A 19,575-nucleotide genomic window follows, 5' to 3' on the forward strand; every position below is an offset into this window, starting at 1 on the left:
CAGCAGGAGGTCCTGGGGATTACTGTTGACTTTGTTCAACCAACGTTCCCTCGGTTTGTTCCCAGTAAGTCTTGTTTTGGCTGGAGGGTTTTGGTGTGAAGGTCACGTCTGGTTGTTCCCGGCACCTGAGATGAGATGATTAGATTGCTCCCTCATGCTGCTGCGGTTTCGTTTCTGCATATAGGCTTTTTCCTTCTCTTTCCATTCACGTCTGCTTTGTTTTATTATTCTGTCCAGTCCTTTAAGAACTGCGAGTGATAAACGGCTGTGTAAGAAATGAACTTCACCTTGAACATGAATTCATTTGCAAGTGGAACGCAAACACAGAGAGGACAAACAGGACAAACATTAGTATGCTGGCCAACACAGTGTGAGACGCCAGCCTGTGTCTGGGGACGAGAAATGAGTCAGGATGAAGAAATGTTTGAACTTGTTGCTCTGAAATAAAAGGGAAACAAATCCAATTTACTTCCAAACAAACATCTAAAGTGCTGCATCGGGGTTTTAAAGAGTGGACGGACGATTGTGGCATATTAATTTTAAACATCATCCAGGGGCATTTATGTTTGTTTATGTTACTGTTATGTATGTTTATTTACTAAGAATGTATTTGACTCATATTTAAATGAGACTGGTGGAGAATGTCACCTATATAATCAATCTAACATCAATTCATATTCACAGAAGTCATTTTTCCAATTCAAAACTGCACTTGAATGCACCTTTTGAAAGCTTTCCTTTCAAGCCACACTTTCAACAGTGTTTCCATGGAAACAGAAAGAAAAATTTGGGTGGAGACAAAACCGTGGAAGTGCACCAAGAAATGAAAACGCAGGAAGTCACCGTCCAGTCAGCAGATTCGCCGCCATTGCTTGTAAAAACCAAGAATTCGCAACTGACTTACACGATCTGCGTCTGCTACATCGTCCAATCACCAAGCAAAGCAGCCCGAGGGAGATACTTCTGTTAAACTCAAGTTGTCTTCTTTTGCCTTTGTTGCCTGTGTGACGCACTGCACAGACAGGAAGCTCTGTGCGACTAAAGATAGAGGAGCCGCGGCCGCATAATTACAAAGCGCCGTGGGTGCGTCCAGGCCAGCGAACCCCTGGTATTCTCCTGCTGCTATTCTGAGCTCTCACACGTTTGGCCCACCAGAGAAGTTGACGTTTAAATTCCTTGCTGAACAATATTCTAAGATTAAAAGACAATCCATGTTTGTTGACAGAGTGATGAGTGTATTCATAGCCAGCAGGTCCTCGTCCTCTCCTAAGAGTGGAGTTGCTGCCGCTGACCTCTGACCTCTCTGTGAAGTAGAGAGTAGACTCTTCATTGAAGGATCAGCTTTGTTTGTGTGAAGCGTCCTTCGTTACAGCTGATGTTTGGACTCGTCTCATCAAGAAGAATGGCGTAAGAACAAACGTTCACGACGGCTTCGTTCCATTTAGGCGAGGTCTGTTACAGTGTGTGTGTGGTGCCACAACATTGGTACTTCAACAACTGAATGGAATGCAGCCATTATTCACATTTATTACACTTGTTTCTGGTCAGATAACTTCAGTAAGTATTGTTTACTTCAACAGTTTGAGTCTCAGGCCTTGATAATTGTTAAAGTGGACGAATGATTGACGGATTTACGGTTACACTTGGCTTCGTTCGTACAAAAGCTGAACTTTGAGCAGAGAGACAGAGATTTGGCATTTATAACAACAAGTATGTCCAAAACACACAATAAGACTGTTACTCATTAAAACACACACACACACAAAATCAGAAATATGCATAACAAAGTTTATTGGAATGATAAAAGGAAGATGAACTCCTCCCAATGGTCGTTTAATCAAATGCTGAAATATCATTAATATCATTTTAGATATAGAAGACATATTTGAACAACACACAACAAAGACACACGCAGATTACAATCCAGAGTGTTTGTGCAGCGTCTGATCATGTTTCTGTTGTGCTCTGTAAAGTTAGTGTAATGAAACTTGACACCAAATCCCCAAGCAAAATGATTATAAAGTCAAAACAGAAAACATAAACATATAAATATATATATTTATTTAAAGAGAATAGTGCCTGGAATTGTTTTATATAAAAGTACAAAACCGAGTTAAGAGCGGCCATTTTGAGCAGCCGCAAGATTCCAGTTTGTGTTGACGGAAGAAAATCTGTGCTGTGTGTCTGCAGGTAAACAAAGTGTTTTGTGACTCGGACTTCAAGAGCGTGTGTGTGCCTGCCTGTGTCTGTCTGTCTGTCTGTCTGTCTGTCTGTCTGTCTGTCTCTGTGTGTGTGTGTGTGTGTGTGTGTGTGTGTGTGTGTGTGGGGGGGGGGTTGCCTGAGGTGCCGTTTGCAAACACATAGATGGAAAATAAAGACATAAATGGATGAAAGGTGAGGTCAGCGCTTCCCTCTCAGACTCTGGGTGCGGTCACGGCTTATCGTTGTCACCACTGTAATCTCTGTGCAACACCTGGACTCTACAGGTCAGCTGATCCCCCAGCATGCATACTCTTTAGATATTTGCTCGTGAAAACACAGTTACACAGTTTTAGGACTAAAAGAGCAAAGCACTGTGGCAGGAGAAAGGAAAGGTCAGTTAGGAGACTCGACCCGACCCGTACTGGTCCCCGGGGGGGTTTGACACACATGGATGCAAACATTCTTAAGGCTCGTACAGACTTGTGCCATTTTGTTCCGTCGCAGCAGAAGCCGACAATGGCGAGGGTTTCTTCTTCTTTGGTGGAGGATCTAGAAATTTAGAAAGGACATCTCAGAAAACGAGTTGACGTTAGGAGAATAATTCCGCTACAAAAGTGTATCGGCGACTTAAAGGCACATTCCGTGTATTATTGCACTGCTGAGGCAAAATAGGGAGGCAGGGATTTTCTGTGCAAAGACCAAGAAGCCTACAAACGTCAGATCAGTGGTTTGTTCTCGCCTGAGCTGCTAGACCTTCAGGCGGAGTGAGCGCAGACGTAGAAGTTGTTGTGCTCCTCCCAGTAGTGAAGCTCGTCCGTGAAGCTCCAGGAGCAGCCCAGGTCTTTGCTGGTCTTCACCGTGTGGACAACGCACGGACCGGGCAAATCCTCGAACAGGAGCTCGGCCACGCCCACCACCGTGGCTTTCTTCATGCTCTGGATGAGCTGCTGGACTCGGGCCTTATCCAGGGGCTCGGGCGAGGCGCTGTAGGACACCATGACGTTCAGCTTCTCGTCCGACGAGGGAACCTCGAAGCGACTTTTCCCTGTCAGGCAATGGAAGTTCTTCTTGTTGGCAAACAATCCTGAAGGGGACTTGAACACACGCACGGACCACCACACCCAGTCATACTTCTTCTTCAGCTTCTGGATGATAGTGTCGGCCAGCTGCTGGTTGGTGAGGTTGGCGTTGTCCCTCACCAGCCGGCGGGAATCCAGTTCAGCGTGCTTGGGGAAGTCGACGATGCATTCCTCAATGACCTCGTTCATCTTAGTCTGGACCACCTTCATGTTCTCACCCCAGGCCTTCAGAAGTTTGTCCTCCTCGTCGTATCCTTTCAGAGCCGTGTAGCCCAGCAGCGCGATCAGACCGACGCAGAAGAGCTTCTTCAGCCGGGCGCAGAAGTCCTCCATCGCTCGACGACTTCTCTCCTCATACTTCAGCGTGACGTCGAGCACAGACTCCCCAGAGAAGTTATCTCCTGTCACAGCATTGAAGAGGGTGTGCAGGTTCTTCTCACCGTCCGTTTTGACAAAATGCTCCAGGAAAACCTTCTTCTTGATCTCCCTGAACTTCGGCTTAGCATTGAGGATGTCCATGTACTTCCTGAACTGGTTGGTGATGTTCTCCTCCACCAAGAAATAGGTCGCATCCACTCCACTTTTCTTAATCTCGTCGTTAATCCTCTGAATCTCCTCCGAGACCACTTCCAGGCGGTCGCGGACCTTCTGGAACTGCTCCTTCATGAACGCCGCCTCTTTGCTTTCAACATTGTCCAGAGCCAGTCTAACAATCGGGGCAGCGATGGCGAAAATAGGGAAGAGGTCACCGGCGATACTGGCGACAACTTCAGCTCCCTGCTCAAACACATCCATCACAGTTTCCACCATGTCCTTCCTCTCCGCCACGAGCTTCTGTAGGTGGTCTGCCATCTCAGACTGAAGAGGAAATAATTCAGATTCTAAAAAACAAAACGAAACGGTTAGAAATGGTGGAATTAAGCGTCTAAATCATATTTTCAGAGCAAAGAGATCAAACGCTGGGTTGTGTGACTTACAGCGCTCCTCCTGTTTTGTTGAACTGTGGCCTGATGTCCTGCTCTTCTTACGACGCAGCACAAACTGATAAGGAAACAGAGAAACGCCAATGTGAGTTTCAGCTCAGCAGGCACAGCCAGCCTGCCTGCCTGCTTGGCTTCAATGAGGACACACCCAGAGAGTCATGAGTCAACAATGCAGTGCGGTGAGAGAGGACCAGGAGTCATGCTGTCCATTTAAATCTTTACATTCATATATTCATCCTTGGTAAGCAGCAAAGGAAGTACGTAAGGTCTTAAAATGCTGAATATCGCGAGTAAAGTGGATTTTAGATGATCTTATACGGTTAAATCCGCTGTCAATTCACTTTTCTACTACTCCTCTTTTCTTTCCACTGACAGACAGAAAGGCTGAGGTTTGTCACAAGCAGCCAAACCTGTCGTTGTGTCTAGTTAAGTATTCAAAGCTCAATCAAAGCTACATTTAAAGGAAAAATAACAGTGGAAAGTGACTTCAGACGGGTACATTTTACATGTTGATGTATCTGTTATAAAAATGAGGCGTGGTCCTTGAATATTAAGGCAATAAAGGGCAAAACAGAATCCAAACACAAAACACATTAGAATTACAATTACAATAAACATCAGGTATGCAAAGGAAATACTAGGACACAGATTGTTCTTTATCTTTGTCTACTCGCGTTTTCCCTTTCCAACAACTTCTCTGAGGAGCATATTATACTTTACCTGTATACACACATACAGGTGTGATACAGAGAGGAGGTTGTGTTAAACATTTTCAAAGGTTGAGGCCGATAGAAAAGCCTTAAGCAGGACAAGGTCAAAGGTTCTGCATTTGACTTTCAAAGCCTGAGGGCGCCGGCAGCTCAGGCCTAAAGCAGCTGACCTATCAGAGCAGAGCAGGCATAAAGGGACAGCACTGCTTGTTCTCACTCAGCGTGCACATAAGTGCAGCAGCAAGAGAGTGCAGTTCTATTTTAACAACTACTCCCACAAACCGCAGAATTATAACAGAAACTCTGAACTCAGGTTGTCTTTTGGAACGTGTGTGTACACAACCTCATGAACAATTAAAGTTAAAAGTTTATTTTGAGCTCATTTTACTTCAAATAAGTCCAAATAATAGCTGAGCGCCGCCACAAATTGAGCAATAGGTTCAGCATCTATGAAGCAGCCGTAGGCACAGTACAGGTCATCACACGTCTGTCTCAGTGTGAGTGTGAGTGTGTGTGTGTGTGTGTGTGTGTGTGTGGTGTGTTTTCTGGACCGATTGGATGAAGCTTCAGAGTGCTATCACCCTCACAGCCCTGTCAATATTGTAGCAGCAGGCGTGGGAAGTGATTTACTGGAAGAGGTTAAACTTGCTGGGCAAGGGTGCGTTTTCCATTGAAACTCAGCAAGTAACCAAGGCAACAAGACAATGGAAAATATTCTGTCAGCTGGTTGGTCTCTGCACTGCTCTGTCCTGGGGGATTTCTGCGCTCTACTGAGGATTGCAGTGAGATAGCACCTATTTCTCATCTTGATGCATCACACGCTGCTGCAGCTGTCAGATGGCCCTGCTGGGTGCAGAGGCATCCAGACAGGAAGCACACACACAAACCTGCACGGATATCTGACGCCTTCTCATCTGAATCAGCCCAGGCGGATGAATTTCTATGTTAGCCACAAAGCGGTAACTGGAGGCTAGGGTGTTTCCATGCCTCCTACTACTATAGTTTTGTAAATGATCTCAATATCAAATGCTGGACCCTTGAATAATGTTTTTGCCAAGTTTGGAGGCGATTGTAGGAATGATGGCTAGTGTAAATCCATGCAAACGCACACACACACACACGCTCTCCAATCACATTAGTATATAAGAGAGGATAAGAACAGATGTGTGATGTCAGAACATGCAGAGGTCCTGTATCTTATTGCATTTCAGCATCCTGAAACGCTGTGATTCCTGTTTTCCCCTCCTGATCTGGCTCTCTCAGAGGGTCCCAGGAGTGATTTAACTGAAGTGTGAGTGCACATCAGGCACCTTCACACACACATTCCACAAATAACTAGGAAGTGAAGAAGAAGAAATCACATTTTCTGAGAGCAGGAGGTTCATTTACAGCACCGCTCACACAAACATCCACGTCTAACAAGAAGGATGTACACGGATTTTCAGTAATATTTCAAATTATTCTCAGCAAATTCTCATTTAACAGCTCACAATGAACATTTTCAAAATTTTGTTAAGATTCTGATTGTGATAAATATGTTTAAACGTGTTGTGTACATTGATATTAACTTCACACACTGTCAAACATAGAATATCTAAACATGAACATTTGATAGTATTTATTATTAGTCCATTACTTCATATAGCAGCGGGGACAGTGCATGGTAACAGTCTCTGGGCAAATTACACATCTTTGACTTAATCTAATCAACACACACAAGACAATATTACAAAATACACGACAAGACTTCATAAATGTTTACAGAATGAAGGACGATGCAAAGATGGGTCAAATTTGTAAAATATCAGTATTTTTCCTGACTTTATTTTGGAGCATTTCTGGATGAAAATATTTGGAAAATGTATCATCAAGTTTGTAGAAATTTTCGAAATATTTCTTGATTATTTATTCCAAGAATGTGATTGTCCTTCTCCAGACTTCAACGGGTTAATGAGCAGTAATCAGCGGCAGCTCAGCAGCACTCAGTCTGCCTGCCCACTGAGCGCAAACTGACATGAAAACTAAACGCCCTGTTAATGCGCCTCTTAATGGAAAACGTATTGATCAGTTCGTACAAAGGGGCTCTAATTGTATCATTTTACAGCGTCGGAACAAAAAGAGACAAACAAACGTCGCAGTTTAACACCGCGGATCACATTTATCTCAGCGTGTTACGCCTTTTAAAAAAAAAAGAAAAAAAAAAGTTGGACACTTCCTGGAAAAGGCAGAACTGGCAACCAACGCCCCATTACAGAAGATACTTTGGTTTTATTCGCGTTAAATTCTGCGGATTCATCTGATCGCCACTTTAGAGCCTCACTCACTTTAATAAGCGAAGGGAAACCCTAATGAGCGTGAGGCGTTTAAGGACGAAATCTAGGGGCAAAGTGCTGGATTATGCAACCCGGGGATACAGATCATGAAGCTGAATCGATCGTTTTCTATTAAAGATTAATACGCGAATCGACTACTGGGGCGAAGCGAAATTGAAGTGCCTGCTGTAGATCCTTGTGAATAGAGACAAGACTCACCTTTTAACAAAGTTTGAGGGAGATACGCTCACTTGTGCCCGTGTGTCTTCCTGCTGGTCACGTGGCTCTCATGTTACTCAGAGAGTTACACCCAGTCTGAGACATAAAAAAAATAAAAAAGGTTTGCCTGGTGGAGACTAAAGTTGTTGGACCATAACAGGTTGTTGCTGTGCCTTCATCTTCTTTAAAAAACGGTCACGTGGTTAAATCTCGCGACAAAATTATCCAAATAAAGTTGGTATAATGTACCTTTGTGTTTGTAATCGTCACTAATAATACAGTAAACACGACCAACGGTGATAGAATCATTCCAATGTTTTTGTTTATTAAAAATAAAATCAAAATATACAATAAAAATGTTGCTGGAGATTGTGGGTCAGACATGGACCCTGCAGACTGCAACACAAGCAGCAGCAGCAGCAGAAGCACAAGGGTCAGAATCTCATCTTCTCATTGCATTGACTTTATATATATGTTCCATAAGCCATAAGTGCATGTATGGCATCGGTAACGCTGGAGTGCAGGGGGACAGCAGAGGAATACATTTATACGGGATGATCTCAATGATTCAACCAAAGATTCTTACACATTATTGCCATAATTGCAGTAAGGACAAATAATCAGAGTTGTCAGTGCATGTAAATGTAGTCAATGATTCACATACCAGCCCCAGATAAAGCACAGATATAAGCAATAGCACAGATAATATAGATGAATAATGTCTGTATTTTGATTTGGGGACACATTCATGAATGCACATGTGGCTCAGGTCTCACACGGAGCCACGTTACTCGGAGTGGATACACAGGTAGGCTCGTTTGTGTTTTCCATAGTAGTAACAATCCTCGTGGAAGTTGTTGCTCTCCACCACCTCCTTGTAATGGCTGATGGCGTGCACCAGGCAGTTGGGGAATTTGCTGCTCAGAGACTGAGCCACATCTATCATGTTTCCCTTCAGCCTCTGCCCATCTACCTGCTTCTGGATCTCACCTTTGTCGATGGGTTTGGGGTCAACACTGAACGAGATCACCACTTTGATCTTGTTATTGGTCAGAACTTCAAAGTAGTGCGGTCCACCTCCGCTACCGTGGTACTTCTTCCCTGCCAGCCAGTTGAAAAAGAAAATGCGCTCCTTGTCGTTGAAGAGCCTGATGGACCAGTTGACCCAGTAGTATTTCTTAACAAGCCAATCCAGGAGGGATTTGGTGAAGTCAATGTCAGCCGTTCCCGGGCTCTCCTGCAGGCGTTGCTTCATGTCGTTCTCGGCTTGGTCGGCAAAGTTCTCCTTGCAGTCGTCCACAGCGACTTTCATCCGCTTCTCCACATCCTCCATTCTGTCTTGCCACTTCTTCACCATTTCCTCGCCAACGACCCCTTTCTTGAGGGCGGCGTAGCCCATGACAGCAATGATGCCCACCACGAATAGCTTCTTCAGCCGCATGCAGAAATCCTCCACTGCCCTTCGGTCTCTCTGCTTTATGGCAACTAGTGTATCCAGCATGGGGTCTCCTGAGGTGTTCTCTCCAGTGACAGCATTGTAGATGGCGTCCAAGTTCAAGTCGCTGTCAGTGTTCTCATAATGGCTCAGGAATTTATCCTTCTTTTTCTCCTTAAAATCTGCTTTGGCGTTGACAAAAAGCAGGAACTTTTCATACTGGCTGAGTATCTGGGCCTCTCGGTCAAAGTTCTGCTTGTTCATTGATGACTTCTGCAGCTCCAGGGCGATTTGATCAATCTCATCTTGGATTCCCTCAAGTTTCTCATTGACCAAGTTCAATTGCTGAGTCAGGAAGCGAGCCTCGCTCTTGTCTGGGTTGTTGAGTAATTCAGCCGAGGCCACAAATACGGCCTCCAAGATGGGGTGAAGCTGGCCCACCGTGGCTGCCAGCACCTCAGAGGCTTGGCCCATGATCTCCACGCCTTTCTCGATCTTGTCCCTGTTCTGCACGACCCAATCCGCTACACTGTTCATCTTTGAATGATCTGTTGTAGACTAGCTAATCTAATATGTTGCCCACAGCTTTGCTTGAGACTTTTGCTGGTGCCTGGAAGAAGAAGAAACATGAAACCCTTGTAAACTTCAATCCAATTTAAGAACATTTCAGAAAAACAAGACTTTTCTGTAAGTGAATGGAAATACAATCAACTGGCATGAAGTCATGTCACCCCAACGGACACTTTCCTGACACACACAAACCTACAATGAGGCAAACGGCCAGTCATGTCAGTACATGTAGGCATCCAGTTTCATGCCGCACCCTAGGAGTCTCGGTTTGACAGGGACTCCATTAGAGCCTCGGGGGCAGTGACATGTATCGAAAAGTGCATGAAAGTACACAACCCAAGCGCACAGTAAACACATATGGCAAAGCAGAACAAAAATCAAACATGGTGTGTGTACTCATGTATTAATGCTGTGACGTATTGTGAAAGATTGCAGCACAGGCTGGCCCTCAGGGACAACATTTACTACCCTAACAATAGCCAAGAGCCAAAGTAAACACAGATGTTCACAAGATGAGAAAGAGGGGGTTTCACATTGGTTACTAACTATACTACCATTTTCTATGTTAAACCCACAAGGGAGATGATCTAACTCATATCTCCTTCTCTGGTGAGCTTAACCAGTGGAGAAAAAGGCACACCCAGGTTTGAGGAAAGAAAACCCCCTCCAATGCACTTGTTCAATGACGCAATCGCACGTCTCTCATAAAACTCAAACCTAAATCACCAAACACACGCACAACTAATGTGTTTTAGTCATGAAAATAAGAGGAAAAATACAGGATTTGTCCACATAGCAAAGGCTTTAGCAGTGATTGGTGCAGTGATGAGATCAATGGTGTCAATTTACAGCCTTTCCTAAGGAGCTCGCCTGCGCTAATTACATTCTCTGTCTTTAACCATTAGAGCTTAAGCAGATTCTCACACTTCTACATGAATCAACCAACCAAACAGAAGGTGCAGGACTGAAAACTTTGACCACATAACGGTTTCAAATTCCATTCTGTTTCTAATGTAAACAAAAACAAATTACAGTAAAGGAAAATACTTACTGAGAGAGAATCTTGGTTCCTTTCTTGTAAGACCAAAAAAACTGAACCAGTGTGTCCCGTGTGTAAGGTGCAAATTATTTTATGAGAGGAGAAAGAAAAAAGGCGAGTCCACACAGCACTTGACCAAACACCCACTGAGTCCAACACTGAGTGTAAAATTCTACAGAGCTCGTACCACGTACTTCAGCGACTTCATCTCTCTACCCCCCCTCCCCACATGCCACTGTGAAATGGAGTCGTTGTCAGTGTAAAACACATTTTTACATTTCAGGAGATAAGAGACTTCTGCCCACAGCTCCTCACCAAGGCCACTGTGCAGTCATGGTGAGAAAAGCCCAACAAAGAAAAGTTAATATTCAGATTTAGGCTTTTTTTTTTACTCATTTCAGGTCAGAAATGGTGAAGAGGTGGAGTGCATGGTGGAGATGGGGAATGGAAAATTAAGACAAATATAAAAACTCACCTTACAAGCTAAAAATCCAGTGGGCCTGAGTCCAGTTAACAGTCCAGCTGTGCCTTTGAGCACCAGCCTCACTGGGATGTATATATAGACTCTCTCTCTCTCTCTCTCTCTCTCTCTCTCTCTCTCTCTCTCTCTCCCCCTCTCTCTCTCTCTGTCTGTCTCTCTCTCCCTCTCTCGTCACTCCCCCTTTGGAACTCCTCCATCGCCTTCATTCCACAGAAACCCACTTGGAGAGATGATGAGGGGCCGGCACTGACACAGATAACATCCTGTAAACACTCCCCATGCAGGGACATCACGCACCCTGGGAACATTTAAAAAAAAGGAGTAAGTAGACTGGTTTTTCACAGTGTGTGTGTGTGTGTGTGTGTGTGTGTGTGTGTGTGTGTGTGTGAGAGCGAGCAAGAGAGAGAGAGAGAGAGAGAGAGTATAAAAAGGAGGCCAGTCAGCTCTGCAGCCACCAACACAAAAACCTTCTTGTTGTTGCTCCGGTGACGTTGTCATGGTCACTGCAACTTGTTCGTGAGTGGGCAGGCTCACAGCCATGCAGGGCCGGGCATCAGCCATTTTGGGGAAGGGAATGTAGCTTTGGGGCCATCCTCCACACAAACACAAACACACACACACAAACAGGAGCTTGCATGTACGTGACAGGGATGCAAACATTCAGATTTTCAACGGTTCACTGAGGAAAACTGGAAAAATAAACCCCCGTTTGAAAAGTACCTGGAATCGCCCTTTAAAGCAGATTGTTGGTTTAACACTTAAACGATTTCTTACGTGTCTCCCCTCTATTTTTTTTTTCTCTCTTCCTGCAGGCCATGATGCGCTATGAAACTGCCTGTACGCTGGTATGATGTCATCCTGTACCTACGAGCTCATCTCTTTATCATAATGAACATGAACGTTACACAGCCTGGATCTCTTTAGGGTTTCAGTTCTCTTCTTTTTCCTCTGTCTGTTCGTTTCTCATATCGGTCACCAGACTGGAGTTTTTGCTGCAGCTTCAGAATCAATCGGTCACTGAAGGACTTGAGTGAAAGGACGCCTGTGTCTCCCTGAACGCACCGTGACACTCTGAGCTCCAACGTGGCCCATTGTGCTTTATGAACCAAACTGTGACGCGCTCAGCCTGATGTCACCGTCTAATAGTGAGGCGTATAGCAGAAGAAGAGGGCGGGGGGACGTCGGCTCACCACCTCCTCGCTTCCTTTGGTTTCTCGGTGTCGTCCTACTGTCAGATCTCACACTTGGCAGTCTTGTTGCCGTCAGAGAGCGTCGGCGTCGCTTCGCAGGAACTCAACAGTATGTGGCGTGATGGGTGGTACTCGCCGATGGTGGCAAACACGGCGCGCTGCAGAGGCCTGGGCTCGATGTCAGGCAGCAGGAAGTCCTCGCTTGCCTTCTAGTCTGTGGCTTTTTCCAACAAAGTGACGCTCCTTCATATTCACAAAGATGAACAAGGACAAAGCACCAGGAGGGTTTGAAGCCTGGAGAGATTCTGACTCCAGGCTCGGTGGAAAAGTGTTGACTTTGTGGAAAGGTTTGGCCTTTGTTGTTTGCGGTTTCAGGCACAGCAGGTGGAGATAATGGCAGCCAGCTGAGGAGAGAGGCTCAAACTCGACTGTGCATCAGGCAAACAATCCTTCAGTCACCATGGCAGAACAACAGATCTAATATTCCTTTTTTCCTCCATTCCGTTCATGTTTTGTATAGTTTGTAACCTGTTTCATCCCCTGGCAGTAAATCAAATCCAAATGTGGTCTTTCTTGTTTGACTGGAAGCAGAGATGATGAAGGACTTCCCTGTTCGGGGAAGCTATTGACCACATTTTATCTTTTTGACCTTGGCTGTGGTCAGTGTTTCCTCCTCACCACAAGATGTCTCCTTAGCTCACAGGAAAAGCCCACTGAGGCTCATCTCATGGCAGGAGAGACAGACACCAGACAGATGCTCTAGAAACAGATCTGCACAGATAGAAGATAAGGAGATGCTGATAGTGATGAACACACACTCTGCTTAGACGAGGACATTTTGTTGTCCATTTTTCACAAAGACCATCAGAGCTCTAAAACCTGTTATGCCGAGCAGTGAGCTCTCTAAAGAGGCTTTTAATAGTCACATAAAAAGGAAAAGGTTAAACAGAAAACATGACATACTGCATGTGTTTGCTCACACCTTCTCTGGTGTCCCACACACACCTCTGTGTGCTGAGGGATTGCTGCATAAATAAAGAGTTGTTAGTGAGAAAGATGGAATTTAGCAACCGTCATCCTGGATCAGTCCGCCTCCCGCGGAAAATAAATGTGGGCGGTACTGACGAGGCCTTTGAACGCAGCCGAGCTGTCAGAATGAAAGTGTTTTTTGGTTGTCAGATTTTTGCCTGAGGCCCAACAGACACAAAGAAATCTGCTTCATGCCCAGAGTGTAAGGTGCAGTGTGAACTAGACCATTAGATTTGGTGAAGAGTAAAGATGGAATTTGTTCACACACACTCCCTATACATGAGACTGAGATAAACTGATGAGGACCTTCTGAGGTGTCACCACGTCTTGTGTGTGTGTGTGTGTGTGGAGTAATCATAGCAGAGCCAACAAGCAGTGAGGCTAACAGTGTGTGTGTGTTCCAAAGACACTGTTTCCATTTTAGGGAGTCATTTCTGCTCATCTTACATCTAAATGAATCAGATTTGTGCCTTTTTGATGACACAACCCACAAGTGAGGAAATGCTGTGTTTTGACAGGAATTTGTCTCTAGTTTGACCTTTCATGTCCTCTCCAGATGTTTCCAGGTCACAGAAACCGCACGGCATGTGGTGACAGATGAAGCCTCGCCTAGCTTAAAGAGTTCAAGGGAAGAGAGCAGACAGAAAGCTCTTCCTCAGCTCACCTGAGGGGCTTTCATGGAAAACAAAAGTGACGGAGCTGCTATCAGCTGCTGATTAACTGCATATCTTACATCTTACAGTACGACTTTCGGTGTAAAGTCCATTTAACAGGATATAGACAAAGTTTAATGCATGATAAATATAGGTTTTTAACTTTGACCAGGCTTGAGTATAATTAAAAAGGCTCTTGTTTGAGTTAATCCTTATTAAAGACAAAATCATTTCTGAGTATGTGAAGGTGTTTTGTCAGTATACAGTAATCCTGAGCCGTGCTTTTAGAAATACCTTAAGTGTCTTGCTTCAATTTGATAGTATGAGTACCTTCATCAGAGTATTTGTAATGATTTGTAAAGGCTTCCCACATTAGTTCACAGCTGGCGTTCACTAACTGGCCCTTTAAACATTATCAGCATTAACATCATGCACCAACACTTTGACACTTATCTCCTCCTAAACCTGTTTTTATTGAGTCGCTGTGTACCGCCGGCTCCTGATGCATAACACGGCTGAACTTTGACCCGCTTGAGCCGCGATACCAGCCATCTGTATGCACGGCAACGAGGGACGGCGGTCTGCCTCTGCAGAGGAGGGAACCTGCCCATCTGTCACCCGTGCAGATCAATACTAACTCAGGCCTGATCTGTACAAACAGATAAAGGTTCAGGCAGCTTATCGATCGCAGGCATATTCACCCCCCGAGTCCATCTTGCCCTTACAAAGCCGAGTCAAACCACCTACCAGCTTCATGTCAATTGGAAATCCAATTACTCTGGCAGCCATTTTATTTAATCATATAGTTTGAGTCCTGGTTTACAGAGAGACTCCAAAAAGGCCTGCATGTTCACATTTCCTGTCACACTGCACATAGATCATATTGTGATTAAACCAGCTTCAGATACTCCGGTTATATTGGTACACTTCCTGTATGATGCAGGTGTAGTCCAAAGGTGTGGACCTGAGCCGCATGACTCACATGCACTTCTAAAACTTTGCTCAAAAGCCGTGTAAAGCATTTCCTCTCCTCATACTGCCATTGCACAACGCTTCAGGTGCACTCTGAGAACGGAGGGATCCTATTGATCGGCTTAATCGCATCTTTGCCTTCAATCTCAGCGAGGACAAAGTACCTCCATTTACCACATGGGGGAATCGCTTCCTCATTCTTTCCAATCATGTCTGGCGGTGGAGGAGTTGAGGAGGCAGGCCGGGGGATGCAGCAGAGAGACGAGGAGGAGGAGGAGGAGGAGGAGGAGGAGGAAGAGGAAGAGGAGGAGGAGGAGGAACAGATTTTTTCTCCTTTTCCACTCTACAATCCTACAAAGTGTGTCTTTAACTCGGTTAATTGTCTCGTTACTTGAGGGCCAAGCCTTGAAGAGATTTAAATCCCCTTTTAAACCTTGAATTAAAACCTAATCTCAGTATCTGGATACTTATCTGGGATAATGACCTTTGATGTTGGGACTTTGCACCTTGCACCAGCATGCATCCTTGTCTGGCTGCACGCCATCGGCTGCCTGGACGCTCATTAAACTCGATGGCACAATGTATTCTGATCACAGAGCGTTCCTGGAGGATTTACACCTTCATCATAGTGTTGACGCATTTTTAACCTCAGATTTGATAAATAGGAAACCAAACGGCTAGAGATGAGACATAGGATTGATAGATACATGCATGTAAACACTGTTGGAGCTGCAGGAGAGAGAGAGAGAGAGAGAGAGAGAGAGAGAGAGCAGCTGATGTGGGGCAGAGAGAGAGAGAGAGCATGTTCTACAGAACTGATCAATATAGCAATTACAGCTTTAATTTGCTAATGGTTTTGTGGACAGACAAATAACATTCTGGGGTTATTTATGGTCCTGAACTTCTCTCTCTGTGTGCTCAGGAGAGACTTTGTCCTCCCACAGTGACCCCACACTCTCTGTTGTTACACCTCCACATAAAACTCTGACTCAACCCTTCCTATCCCAACATCCACAGCAGAATCCAGTGCGGAACATAAACAGAATAAAAGATGGAGCTCAACATTTTTAAAACTAAGCATCTGCATCTCTGCACGACAAGAATCGGGACATTCTTTTGAAAATGACTCCACAGCTCCATGTTTGCTCCTTTGCACTGAACATCTGCTAATAAACAAAGGCTGGGCACTGATAGATAACTTCTGAGCCTGACACATACAAGGAAATGAGCAAGGGCTGTAGGATCTGTAATGTTTGGTTTTAGAAAGAGTCTGAATCAGAGCAGCCTCCTAAAGTGAAGGAAATGAGGACTCTTGCTCCGTCTCAGTTGGAATGAACCACACTGAGGGTTTGGACTCTGGGGGGGCATCCTAGTATTTCCTCAAGGCCCCAAAATCACTAAACCCGGCCTGCATCTGATCCTCTGTATTTGTTGATCGTCTCATGAGGCTCTGGTGTAGATTACAGAGGACTGGCTTGCATACACAGAGGGGCGTCGCTCTGTTACGTGTCATTTCCTGCTTCTCCTTCCTCGTGTCCTTTTTCTCACGCTTTTACTCTCTCACTCAGATCAAGATAAGGGGGTTCACTTACAAGATAGCTTGATCAAATCCTTGTAACTCCAGTTTAGGAGATAATCGTTTAAATACTCTGGAAGGAAGAGTACTTGAATACATTGATTGGCAGAACTCAACAGAATTTAAAGATGCAGGATATTTACGATGGCAGATTCTAACTTCTTCCATACTGTTAACGTTTTTCTGTAACTTTCTAATGGCCGATATTCATCCTATGTGTAAAAGCTGGTACAAGAGCATGAAGAAGTTTGTGCTCTTGTCCCACAGACAGGGAGAAGACAGACCTGCAGGTAAACAGCTACAGACTGAGGAGAGACAGACAGACGCAGAGTGATAGAGGCCCAGTGAGGTCAAAGCCAAAGAGGGAGGACGCAGATGAATGTGCAGAGATTCTTCAGCGCTGATGCGGCCCAGTGACCCGGTGCAGACCAGGGAGGAAGAGGGGGGGGCTCAGACCAGGGGGGGTGGGAGGTGGGAGGTAAGTGAAGCAACATGGTGATGGCACCAGAGGGGAGAGGAGGTGCTGGAAAACATGAGGGGAACTTTGCAGATGGCTGAGACACACGTGTCCACCAGCAAGAGCAAGGAAGGGATTCTCCAGACGTCCCCACACACACATTCAGACACACACACACAAGGGCTTTAAACAATATACACTATTCTTCAGGTGTGTGTGATTGAGCTTGAAATATTCAAAACATTACAGCTGTTCCCATTATTCTCATTATTCCTCATCAGATTTGTTGCATCACACCTGTGCATGTTTACATCTAACCCCCCTCTATTTCATCTTCAATGCTGCTGTCAATCACATTTGTCCCCTGCGGCTGTGTGTCATGTCAGGACATGTTCACTCTGGTGAAAGCTGGTTCAGTCTCCACACACTCTCTCTGCCTCGAACACTTCACCTGCACAGATCTGACTTTGTCTGTCAGTGATTTCATGCCGGACGTTTAAGTTACAGTGAAGTTATTAGAGAGAGAGTTTAAAGTCTATTAAAAGGCTCAGAAGCAGACTGTTTCACACACACACACACACACACACACACACACACACACACACACACACGCTGAGGCTTTTAACTCCTTGACTGAATGACATCACTAAATGCCAACAATAAAGTCAATCAAACCGCGATCCGCCCTCAGCCGCACAGCGGTGCTGCACTCAGATGCTGCGATGCACAACACGACGCGCACCGACCAAAATTCTGTCTCGGTCTTTCCCCGAGTTCTGGTCCGAAACCTGCAGCCGGTGTGTGAGCGAACAAATGTTTTAAAGCTTTTTATTGGATTAGTCCACTCAAAGAGCAGCAGGCCGGTCGATGGCCCACTCGGACTGATGGGTAATGGCATTATACCGGGCCTGGATTGGCAGACGGCAGCGCTCGGAGCTCTCCTACCATCGATCGTCTCTCTCCTCCAGGGCCACTCTGAAGCTCGCCTACATCCAGTCTTTCATTTGTTTATGAAATATTGATATTGGCTGCTGTCTTCTGTCAGAGAGAAGACATGAGGGAAAGGAGAACCTTCGGGCGTAATGGAAAAAGGTTTGGGAGTTTTTGTGCACAAGGTTTATTTTTTATTTTTTTATAATATTTGATCATTTTCAGAGTTACCGTGGCAACGTTTACTGTTCATTTAAGGTTCATCAGGATTCCCCACAAAGCACAGACGGCCTTTCAGATTAATACATAACGTCCAAACACAAAGAAAAGAAAATGGTTTCCCTTCCTCCAGGTTCCACACTTCTTTCATGATTACGCAAGAATTTTACAACTGCCAAAGCTACTGCTGCCACCTACAACTACACAGCAAAGGCGTTCCCCCAAGTTTTCCCTCACACACACACACACACGTCTCACACAAACAGCAGCAGGTCAAACTGATACAGAGGAAGCAGAGTGTTTAAATACTCTCCTGGTCAGAATCAGAATCAGTATCAGAATCAGAATTGTTTTATTTGCCAATTAAGTTTACACTTAAAAGGAATTTGCTCTGGCCTGTGGTGCGTTGAACATATAAAACAACAACTGAGCAGATCTGCATCAATCCACCACTTACACACCCGCTCCTTCACACCATTCAGCCAATCAGGTTACGCCACCTGGACACATAAGCCACCCCCGAGAGAGACACACACACACACACACACACACACACACACACAGAGACACTTTTACATGATCCATAGTCATTACAAAGTAAATAATAAATCAAATCAATGCTAAATAAACCCTAAATGTTTCCTGTCATGTCCCATGTTCTGATAATGATCAAATCTGAAATCTGAGAGATCAATAAATACACACTACTACCTCCCACATTCCAATAGAAGCGCCGGTGGGTGTGAAACTTTTAAATCAACAAGCAAAAACAAGGAATTAAACATTTGAAAGCGAAGCTGCGCTAAAGTCTTCACCATGTTGAACCTAAACGAGGGACAAAGTGACACAAATCCGTGCTTTGTGCTCGTTTATCTGCATGTTGACAGCGCCCTCTATCTGCAGAAGCCCTCTGGTGCCACTTCCACTACAAACATTTCACCTTTAAAAGGGAGAGTCTAACTTTGAACCTTTCTTCCACCACAGAACAAAGCCGTGTGTGTGGCTGCTGCTCAGTGTGAGATGGCGGCGGTGCAGTGGAGCTCGTCAGTAAACCCACACACACACACACACACACACACACACACACACACACCGCTTGAGTCTTCCCATAATGACGCTCAGGATTGACAGGCTACCACAGCACAGAGCCTTTTATGCGGGGGAAGAGCCTGTTGGATCAATAGTTGTTACCTAGGCGAAGCCCACACAACCACTAATGAATCCAGTGGCTTACAGAACAGAACAGAACAGAACAGGCTGCTGCTGCTGCTGCTGCTTCTGCTCTCTGCATCCAAACCCAGGGAGCTTAGACAACACGGCGAGGAATTCTGTGAAAGAATCCTGCTTAGATGCTCTTGACAGTCACAGAAATAAATTAGGGGGGCTTTTTTTAGAATGGATAAAGGCTTAAAGAGTGGAATGCTAAATATGCTCCTGGTGGTGTGTGTTTGTGTGTGTGTGTGTGTGTGTGTTTGTGTGTGTTTGTGCGTTGCGACATGTCAGTGGTCTGTTCTGCGGG

At 45.1% G+C, this 19,575-nt stretch overlaps 2 protein-coding genes across 5 annotated transcripts; both read right to left on the reverse strand.

Annotated features, from left to right (window-relative positions):
- Window positions 1-1,774: 1,774 nt before the first annotated feature.
- Window positions 1,775-11,312, reverse strand: rpz4 (rapunzel 4). Of its 4 annotated transcripts, XM_076150242.1 has the most exons (4): window positions 7,506-7,658; window positions 4,259-4,322; window positions 2,942-4,162; window positions 1,775-2,751 (listed from the first exon to the last, which is right to left on the reverse strand). In XM_076150242.1, exon 3 carries the CDS (start codon window positions 4,131-4,133, stop codon window positions 2,958-2,960), a length of 1,176 nt encoding a protein of 391 aa, XP_076006357.1. In that variant the 5' UTR covers window positions 4,134-4,162; window positions 4,259-4,322; window positions 7,506-7,658; the 3' UTR covers window positions 1,775-2,751; window positions 2,942-2,957. The 4 variants fall into 4 exon arrangements, with proteins under 4 accessions (XP_076006357.1, XP_076006355.1, XP_076006354.1 ...); XM_076150240.1 differs by lacking the exon at window positions 7,506-7,658 and adding an exon at window positions 11,030-11,312 and having other exon boundaries at window positions 1,775-4,162; XM_076150239.1 differs by lacking the exon at window positions 7,506-7,658 and adding an exon at window positions 11,025-11,312 and having other exon boundaries at window positions 1,775-4,162.
- On the reverse strand, window positions 8,247-10,740 carry rpz5 (rapunzel 5). Its single transcript, XM_076150237.1, has 2 exons — window positions 10,562-10,740; window positions 8,247-9,550 (listed from the first exon to the last, which is right to left on the reverse strand). Exon 2 carries the CDS (start codon window positions 9,475-9,477, stop codon window positions 8,293-8,295), a length of 1,185 nt encoding a protein of 394 aa, XP_076006352.1. The 5' UTR covers window positions 9,478-9,550; window positions 10,562-10,740; the 3' UTR covers window positions 8,247-8,292.
- Window positions 11,313-19,575: the final 8,263 nt, after the last annotated feature.

This window comes from Genypterus blacodes, unplaced genomic scaffold (assembly GCF_046128005.1).
Source record: "Genypterus blacodes isolate CSIRO-AG114 ecotype Tasmania unplaced genomic scaffold, CSIRO-AGI_Gbla_v1 ptg000052l_1, whole genome shotgun sequence".
Taxonomy (NCBI): domain Eukaryota; kingdom Metazoa; phylum Chordata; class Actinopteri; order Ophidiiformes; family Ophidiidae; genus Genypterus; species Genypterus blacodes.